The 9,115-nt window shown below is 38.8% G+C and overlaps 1 protein-coding gene across 3 annotated transcripts; it reads left to right on the top strand.

The window, feature by feature from the left end:
- Positions 1-1,108: 1,108 nt before the first annotated feature.
- Positions 1,109-8,322, top strand: RPS24 (ribosomal protein S24). Of its 3 annotated transcripts, XM_077124777.1 has the most exons (7): positions 1,109-1,239; positions 3,799-3,864; positions 3,958-4,167; positions 5,276-5,386; positions 6,025-6,042; positions 7,823-7,844; positions 8,226-8,322. In XM_077124777.1, exons 1-5 carry the CDS (start codon positions 1,237-1,239, stop codon positions 6,028-6,030), a joined length of 396 nt encoding a protein of 131 aa, XP_076980892.1. In that variant the 5' UTR covers positions 1,109-1,236; the 3' UTR covers positions 6,031-6,042; positions 7,823-7,844; positions 8,226-8,322. The 3 variants fall into 3 exon arrangements, with proteins under 3 accessions (XP_076980892.1, XP_076980893.1, XP_076980891.1); XM_077124778.1 differs by lacking the exon at positions 6,025-6,042; XM_077124776.1 differs by lacking the exons at positions 6,025-6,042; positions 7,823-7,844.
- The last annotated feature ends 793 nt before the right edge of the window (positions 8,323-9,115 follow it).

The following is a 9,115-nucleotide window of genomic DNA, read 5'->3' as shown; positions in this document are numbered from 1 at the left end:
CCAATAAAGTGGGTTCAACACCTTTAACTTTTAAGAAAGGAAGCTATCTCATTTTCAAATGCCATGGGTCCCTACTATTAACATACAAATGTCACAGGCAACAAACCAAATTAGGTTTTACTAACCTGATTACTAATTTAATATACCTTTGGAGTAATGTTGACAGTAGTATACTGATTTTGTAGGGAGTGACTTTTATCACCTAGATGTTAAGAGTGAAGTCTCTGAATCACAGTACCTCCAGGGGAGTTTAGGTACTATCACTTAAAAGTTGTGTGACTTTAAGCAAATTATTTAACCTCACTGTGTCCAGTTTTCACATTAGTAAAGGGGATGAGAAATAGATACCCTATTTCTTAGAGTTTTTGGGAAGGCTAAGCAACAAAAGGAAGTTAAAATAATTAGACTGAACAGGCACATAGCAGTCCACCAATGAATATTAACTATTCTAATTATTTTAAAGATTATTGCAAAGCTGCTCCTGATCTCCTGGTCCACACTAACCTTTGGGAATTCTTCCTAAAGTCTTTCTTTGAACATAGATATTTGTTTTTTCTTCGTTTTTCTCGTATGTGTTGTAATATAAATAACGTTTCCATTTTAACCCCTTTCACACTTACATTTCCTATTTGCACATGGATCATTTTAAGCAAAAGAAATTTCTGGATCAAGCAAATACTTTCAAAGCTCATTTTGTGTAAGGACTAAAATTGGCACAAAAAGATAAATCAAAGACTTTTTCCATTTTAATCAGAGAAACAGCATAATCAGAATTATCATAGAGGTCTCAAAAAATAATACTTGGCAAAGCAGCAATAAATTAAAATGGGCAGTGTTGTGAGTAAGGTTTACTGAAGTTTTGCAAGCTATAAAATGAGGAAGCTGGTAGAATTTCGAAGAGCGCAATTTAAATCATAATTCGGTCTCTTGAAATTCTACACATGGACAATTCAAGGTAATGAATTGAACAGAAATTGAATACTTGGTTGAGTAAAGCTAGGCCGCCCAAGTTCTTCAGCCTAGGATTGGCTAGTTCAGATTCCTAGGGGTGTGGTCAAAGGGGGGTGAGGCGGGGCCATCGGCACCTTCAGTCAGGCATCGGTGCGGTCGGCCCTACGGCTCGGGATCCGCCCCCTCGCCGGCGCCGTCTGGGGTCCTTCCGTGCGCGTTGATATGATTGGCCAGCGTAGATTGGTCCTCTTTTTCTCCCTGGCTGCCTGAGGATCACCCGCCATCATGGTGAGTTTGTCCCGGCCTGTGCAGGCATCTGCCGCGTATCCGAGCCATCCTTTGTCTCCTGGTGCTGCCGTCTCTTCAACAGCTGTTCGAAGTTCCGTTGCTGTTCCCTGGCCATGTTTGGCGGGGTCCGGTTGCCGAAGGCTCTAGAGCCATCGGCGTAAATGGAGTCGGGGTTGGCAAGGTTGCACTACGAACTTAAACACGCCGGGCTTCGTGGTCCCTGCACCTGGGGCCTGGGGACTTCGAGAACGGCTGTGCTTGTTGGCTACGTGGAGCGCAGCGGATGGGGCGGGGGTTGGATACTGGAAGGCACTTTCTGCTTGCAGTTTCAAGTTGGCATAAGCGGCTTGCTGATCATGGATGATCGTGACCCGAGAAGCAAAGAACCTGCTGGCATCATCTGGGCGACTTAGGACGAGTGAAACCCTTTCCACGTGTTAGCTAGAAAGTTGTCAGCAGAATGGATTCTTTTGTTTCATGTGGGGGAAACTGAGACCCTGGAAAGAAAAGTCACTAAAAGCCTTCCGCTAAGTTCGGTCCTGTTAACTCCATCAAGAATTTAAGCATCAGTTTCTAGCTCCACCAGTTAGCTGTTTTGTCACCCCTTCACTTTCCAGAATTGAGTAGTGTTGACTTGAACTTATTTTGTTCACATCAAACTGAGGTTGAAAGAAATGTCGTAAATCAGTTGCTGCTTTAAAATCTCAGTTGGTGATTTTTATTTCAATGGCAGCATAAGCTTGCTGAATGCCTACATTCCTTGGCAGTTATTTCTTGGGTGGAAGACCTGGTGGCCCTTTCAGGAGTAACTGGTCAGCTGTAGAGTTGACCATTTGAGAGTACATACACTTTTATATGTGTCAAAATTGAACGTTATGTTATAAATATGTTCTTGTGATTATAATGTTTGTAACAGCCACAGTGGTTATGCTCCAGAGAAGCGGTTCTCTACTGATGGGATTTTGCCCCTAAGTCAATATTGTTGGTAAAATTTGGGGACATTTTTGATTCTTACAGCTGGGAGTGCTACTGTCATCTAGTGGGTAGAGACCACAGTTACTACCAAACATTCTGAAATGCGCAGGACAGTCCTCACAGCTAAGAATTTTCTGGTCCTAAATGTCACTAATAGTAAGGTTGAGAAATCCTTCTCTATTGCCATACCCATAACTTAGAAAATAAAGTGTGTTTTATTGGTACTAAGTTTATATGTTTTTAGGTCCTGCGAGTTTGGTACTGTGCCTTGTGGTTTGGAAAGAGATGGCAATTTGTGCCTTTTTAAATTGAGGCTCTCCAGCCATTTTTTTGGTAAAAGCTAGAGATTTATTATTATTTTGTGTTTAATAAATCGTCAAATTGGTTATGACACCATCCAACGCTGTATGCTGCTGTTTGCCAGTACAGAAGTTTTTGACAAGATTTAAGTTCATAAGGCAGATCTTTATTAGTCTAGTCTAGCCTTACTGTAGCTGTGCCTCCTTAGTGACATTGTACATCTGTCCATGTTTTCCTCCTTGGGAGTATCAGAACGGTGCATGAACTGGTGGGCAACTTAGTCTCGTGACCTTTTTATAGAAAGCAACTACAAAGTAGTAGAACTTTTATTTCACTTGATCTATTGGTCTGCACTAATTTTACATTACTTTAATGGTTTACGTCAGAGAATATAATGACCGAAGAGAACATTGAATCAGAGTCAACCAAATATATTACTGACCCCAATGTTATGTTCTAATTAGTCCTAAAGAAATATACCATGTTTGCCTGCCATGCCAGAGGACCCGGGTTCGATTTCCGGTGCCTGCCCATGTAAAAAAAAAAAAGTACCACCCCAGCATTTTTGGTTAGGTAAACAGGGAAGAAAAAAGGCTATAAGTAGCTATAGTGATCAACATTGTTTAAATGGCTCTTTGTTTTTCTCACCCCGAAATGATACTTTACACTACATGCATGGAAATCTTGGTTGCCAGTATTTATGGCTAGCCCCCTCCCTCATTTTCATTCTCAAAGGCTCTGAAAGGCACAATATTCTTAATAGAATTACAAAAGACTAAAGAAATCAATAGCTCACAAATCATTTTAAATTCACATATTCCCTGTGTGTGGGAAAAGTGATAAACCCAAATGAAATTAAACATGATGCTCTCAGTGAATGCAACATTTCAATCACATTCCTGCCATTTTTAACATGAATAGTATAGCAAATGCTAGACATTCACAGCCTTCTTCCAGTGTGATGGGACCCTGTCTAAAGGCCAGCTTGTTGCTCCACATTAAAACAGGGTACATGCTGCAACTTTGCTGGGTGGCTTCTGTTATTTGCTTTATACCTGTGGTAATAGTAAATTATCTTTGAGCTCTGAAAGCAAATGTTCCAGAGCGGTGCTGTTAAGTGGAATTTTGTGTGAGATGAAAATGGGAAACTGCATTTTAAAAATTTAAGTAGCCACTATGCCTAAGGGTCAAGTTGGACAATACAGTTCTAGATCTTAGAAAACTACAGCAAGGTAAAAAAAAAAATACTAAGTAGTTTTATTAACTAGTGCGTTATGTTTTCAGAATGACACGGTAACTATCCGGACTAGGAAGTTCATGACCAACCGACTACTTCAGAGGAAACAAATGGTAAGGAATGGCATTTTAAGGTTTGATTCATTGTTCTTTACTTGGAAGGTATATTTCATTATAATTGTAATAATATAATTTGATAACTCTTAGGTCATTGATGTCCTTCATCCTGGAAAGGCAACGGTACCTAAGACAGAAATTCGGGAAAAACTAGCCAAAATGTACAAGACTACACCAGATGTCATCTTTGTATTTGGATTCAGAACCCATTTTGGTGGTGGCAAGACGACTGGCTTTGGCATGATTTATGATTCCTTGGATTATGCAAAGAAAAATGAACCCAAACACAGACTTGCAAGAGTAGGTGTCTTTAATTTCTTTAGCAATAGCATTGTGTCCTGAGTGTGATGGAATGCTGAAAAAGAGCATGCATTCTGGAGAGAAATAATGCATGTAAAGAACTCAATTTTAAGGGGAGGAAAAAGTTCTTCAGTAAATGCTCAAGTACAGGGGAGAGCGTTTCACAAGGTTTGCATTATTTGAGGGGATTGCATTTTAGCTGGGTCCAGAAATTCAGTAAAGTAGTACTTGTGAAGGCAGGGATGGGGCTGAAGATCATTTCCGGGAAGGAGAGTAGAGGGACGAGTTTAGAAAGGTAGCTTGAGACCACGATTGTTTAGATTTAATTCCGTAGATAGCCAGGAACCATGAAAGAATTTTCTCATTTACCAAGAGTGCCAAGCCCTACAAAGTGAAGGGCTTGTGAGTTAGCAAGCTCCCTAACTTACATTCTACATAGAAAAGAAGCAAACAGGTCATTTCTTTGAAATGTCTCTTGGTCTTGTCCCCTTTTAATCTTTTATTCCCTCATGTCAGATTAATCTTCCCTTAGGATAATGAGGAAAATCATGGCGATGTGGTAGACAGGTGGTGCACTATTTTCAATTGGTTGTCTGAGAAGTGACATTGAAACAGATTCTCGTGAAGATTTGGAAACGCATTCTTTTAGGGACAGCAAGTGCAAAGATGAGTAGATTGGAGCCGTCTTTGCTGGAGGCTAGAACTCTTTGTAAAGGCTTCTTGTATCAGTAGGGAGTAAAGTGGAGTTGAAACAGGGTGCCTGCCAGTTGAGCAAGCATATCTTTTTGACTGTGCCAAAAAAAAAAAAAAAAAACAAGGGAACCAAGCCTGGATCAGTAGTAGTCTCTTTTCTTTCCAAGTAGGGAGCAGAATAGACATTTGTAAAACATTTCCTGTGACAACTTGCTATCATACCATCTCTTAATTCTTAGTTTTATTACCCATTTTGTTTTAGCATGGTACTTGTTAAATGTACTTGGAAAGTTTTAGTTTGGAAAGCTGCATTTTTATTTTTTAAATTTCTGATCTGGTCAGTTTCCATACAGAGTAGTGAGTATCCATGAGTTAATGTTTGCAAGTCACTGTTATAGAATTCTTTATCCTTTAGCATGGCCTATATGAGAAGAAAAAGACCTCAAGAAAACAGCGAAAGGAACGCAAGAATAGAATGAAGAAGGTCAGGGGTACTGCAAAGGCCAATGTTGGTGCTGGCAAAAAGGTATGGTTCATCAAGGAAAATACAGAAATGTCAATAAAATAAGGCTTTAGTTTCTAGAAGGGAGGGGTTTTGTTTTCTTAATAACCTTTCTTAATGTTTCTTCTTTTCCTACTTCTTCTGGATTACAGAAGGTAATGTGTTTTGAGACCGTAACATAGTATCTTAACACCTTAGAGTAGCTTTGCCCACCCTTTGGCTCACAGATTAGCACGAGGACCACATTGGTTCATATTTCCTGGTGGGAACCTCTCAAGCCTTCTCATGAAGTTTTCATTCTGCTAATTGGCGAGACCATGAAAGGGGAACGGATCTATATCCCTGGGATTTAATTTACTTTCTTAAAATAGACAAGTCATATATAAAACATTTGAATCAATGTGGCCCATGTTTTCCTAGCATGCTGGAGAGGTAGCTGAGGTCTCTAGAATTGCCCTCCTCTCCAGTTAGTCAAAACCAAAGTAATTTTAACGATAAGCAGCTTTTTACCAGCTTTGCTTGTTAATTGTCAGTAGTTGAATGGAATTAAGGTATTGGGTTAAATTAACAAATGAAGTGTTCTGTGAATTTTAGTTGTGAATTTCAGTTGTAACTTTTTTTTTGCCTTTTTCCTCTACTCCCTTGGATTTCTTGTTCATCAGAAATGAAGTGTCTAGCAGGTACTGAGATTGTGAGCACGGTGTGGTGATGCATCACCTTCACTGAATTTGCTTTGATGCTTTGCATGTTGGCTTTGGACTATAGAGTTGTACAGTATGGTCTATTTTAATGCCAATGTTGTATTTTAGAGTAATACAACCATAGGAGAAAACTTGTTAATCATATTTATTTTGGAAACTGAAAAATGCATGTTATGTTGTGGAGTGACCTGGTGGAGGAAGGCAGGTGCCCTATCTTAAACTTGCACTTGAGAAATTCTGTATCCAATGGAATCACATACCCAAGAAATTATATTTACGAATTTATGAAGGGAAAGGGCCTTCTCCAGTTCTCCGTAGAAAGTCATGAGTTATTGTCGTAGCTTTGATAATAAATTGATTGTGAAATCTAGTGAAGCTTCTCTTTATCCTGGTAGCATCTACTCAAAGTCACCTTTTATCATATCCATTTTCTATACTTAATGAATCTGTAACTTTCCATCTGGCGTCTTTATCAAATTTTCTTGATAGTTGTTAATTCATGTTATAAAGCCTTTGATTAAATATAATCCCCTCAAACATTTGGTCAGAATGGTCCACCTCCCTCATTTTGAGTATAGTTGCAGAATTGACCAGCTAAATTAGTGATGTATAAACTGGGCTAAGAGTGGGGTGAGCTGGGATGGAATAGTGGTGCTCACAGCTCCTGTGTACTTGGCGTTTACGATGACTCCCCACCAGGCAAGGCACTGAACTTGGTATTGCCTGTCTGGGACTATAATCAAATTGACTTTCCCAGTGACATGGAACTACCAGACCGTCAGTGGAACTACTTGCTACTTAGAACCACTTGTTTGGGAGGATTGTACCTGTTGACAGAAGTTCCAGAGTTTGGAAAAAGACTGTCCAAATTTGTTCTTTGACGTTATAGGTCTGGACATTTAACACATTGGTTTCTTTCCCCATTTAGCCTTTGAATCCAATGTGTTAGTGATCCATGGGATGTGTTCCCAGGGGCTACCTCTTGGGATCTGAGCCATCACTATCCTGCTGATTATGTCAGATTTTATGATGAAATTGCACTGTGCACTTAACTAGCACTGCTCTAAAAAGTCAGCTGTAAAGTGAATGAGCACACAAAATCGGATTAAACATTTAAAACATTAAATGTTTCTTTTAATTTTATTTTGTTTGGATGTTAGAATTGATAATCTGCTCTTACACTTTTGGAACAATAGCATATTTTACTAAGTTTGAAGAGCAGTTGTAGCGTTTTACTTAACTCTTTATATTCTAACCTGCACTATTTTGTCTGAGTGGTGGCTCTAAAGAATTGAGACATGGGAGAGCTCTCCCATTGAGGACAAATTAGACTTTACTCTGTGCTGATACTAGGTCTATGAATGGTATTAGAGTGCCCAGCATGGTGTTGCCACTGGACAGCAATGGGGCAGGGGCCAGGTACACAGACTGCATCCCCACATAGGCAGTGGCTGTCTGGACTGGCAAAGACATCCTTGGCAGAATGATCTTTTCATTGCAAAGGCATCACTTGTCTGTATAAGAACCACAGTAATCAGGGGAAGGTGTTTTCGGAATTGAAAGGGATAAAATCAATGAGTAGAAATGTATGTTTAACAGTCTCTGGAATACTCTAATTGCAAAAAAAAAAAAAAAAAGCCCGTCATCTTTAAAGTATCTGATTGCATGCACTTCAATGCAGATTACTTTGGAGTTTGAAAAGATATTAACAAAATGCTTCTTTTCCTCTTCCTCTCTCCCTTCCCCGCCACTGATTCAGTGAGCTGGAGATTGGATAACAGGTATAATTCAAGCTTTTCATTTAGATTACTAGACTCCTTGAATTACCAATGCAGCATTTTAAAGTAGAGCATGTGAAGTAAATGTACAAATTCTCTGAACAGTTGTAGCCTCTTGTCTTAAAACTACTAACAGTGACCTGGTTTTGTTTTTAAAATTTAGTAATATTTAATCCATTTTAAGAAAAATTATCATTCCTAACTTAAATATTTGTAAGTTATCTTTTTGATGCTTAGATCATTTTATGATCACTCAAATGCAACTTGATTCTTGTTTACTAATAATTATTCTGCATGATTTGTCAGTAATTTTGAAACATTTTTAAAGATGTTTAAAAGCAGTTGCTAACAGCAAACTAAACTTATTTTTTCTTTGATTCACAGAAAGAGTAAAGATTCTTCAGTGACTTGATCCGTGATTGTGCAGATATTTCACCAGAGGATTAATAAAACTAAAAACTTTGATGTTTGGTTGTTTGAAGTATATTTGAAATTTATTAGAAGTGTTATAAAATCGGTCTTCTGTTACAGCAGGTTTGGATTGATGCTCAGGGTTCACATTGTCCCATTAATCATTCCGTGAAAACTTAGTCTAAGGAGGGGTAGTGTTTGTCCTTCCCTTTAATCACATGAATATCTCAAGTGCAAAACATGGGCAACATGGGATCATAGAGGCCAGACTGGTGTGCTTATGTTAATAATCACCAGCATGGTGTCTGAATCCTTTTTTGTCTTCATAGACCCCAAACTTAATGTGCTTTAAAAATTTTTTTGGCTTTTACAATGGGGATTTCCAACTTATGTTTTTGTTACTTAAAAAAAATTATCTGCTAATCACAATGGAAATTAAAATTGCTAGATCACATTTTCATCATTTATCCTGAAGTAAATAGGATGTCAAATTGTGATCTGTGCATCGCATATTTTCACTTATGGGGTAAATGGGTGGGAAATTTTGGGTGTGGTGGCTAATTGCTTGGAAAATCAATGGCAAAGAAGTCTTGATTGTACATCCCTTTCAGGCATCAGCACTGAAGACCTGAACTATGGGTTGCTATTGGTCAAATTGTATGTGGTTGGGAGACTGGTGGGAGAGGAGTCATTTTAGATTACTGGGTCAGTGGAAATGCCTTTTGAGAGGATAGGTAATAATAACCTGGATGTTTGGGGTGGGCATGAAGATGTATTAATGGCTACAGGTTTTTGCTGTTTTTTTTTTTCCCTGAGGGTGATGCTTGTTGATTGGTTTGCACTGACTGGTTTGAGTCAAACTT

The sequence above is a fragment of the Tamandua tetradactyla genome, chromosome 13, assembly GCF_023851605.1.
Source record: "Tamandua tetradactyla isolate mTamTet1 chromosome 13, mTamTet1.pri, whole genome shotgun sequence".
In the NCBI taxonomy this organism is placed as follows: Eukaryota; Metazoa; Chordata; class Mammalia; order Pilosa; family Myrmecophagidae; genus Tamandua; species Tamandua tetradactyla.
Note: the sequence above shows the minus strand (reverse complement) of the source record. Positions and strands in the feature narration are given on the sequence as shown.

What these genes read in the sequence shown, in the direction of transcription:
- RPS24 (XM_077124776.1), top strand. An exon ending in TACTTCAGAGGAAACAAATG is followed by an intron (nt 3,865 to 3,957) that starts GTAAGGAATGGC and finishes GATAACTCTTAG; the next exon opens with GTCATTGATGTCCTTCATCC. An exon ending in CCAAACACAGACTTGCAAGA is followed by an intron (nt 4,168 to 5,275) that starts GTAGGTGTCTTT and finishes TTTATCCTTTAG; the next exon opens with CATGGCCTATATGAGAAGAA.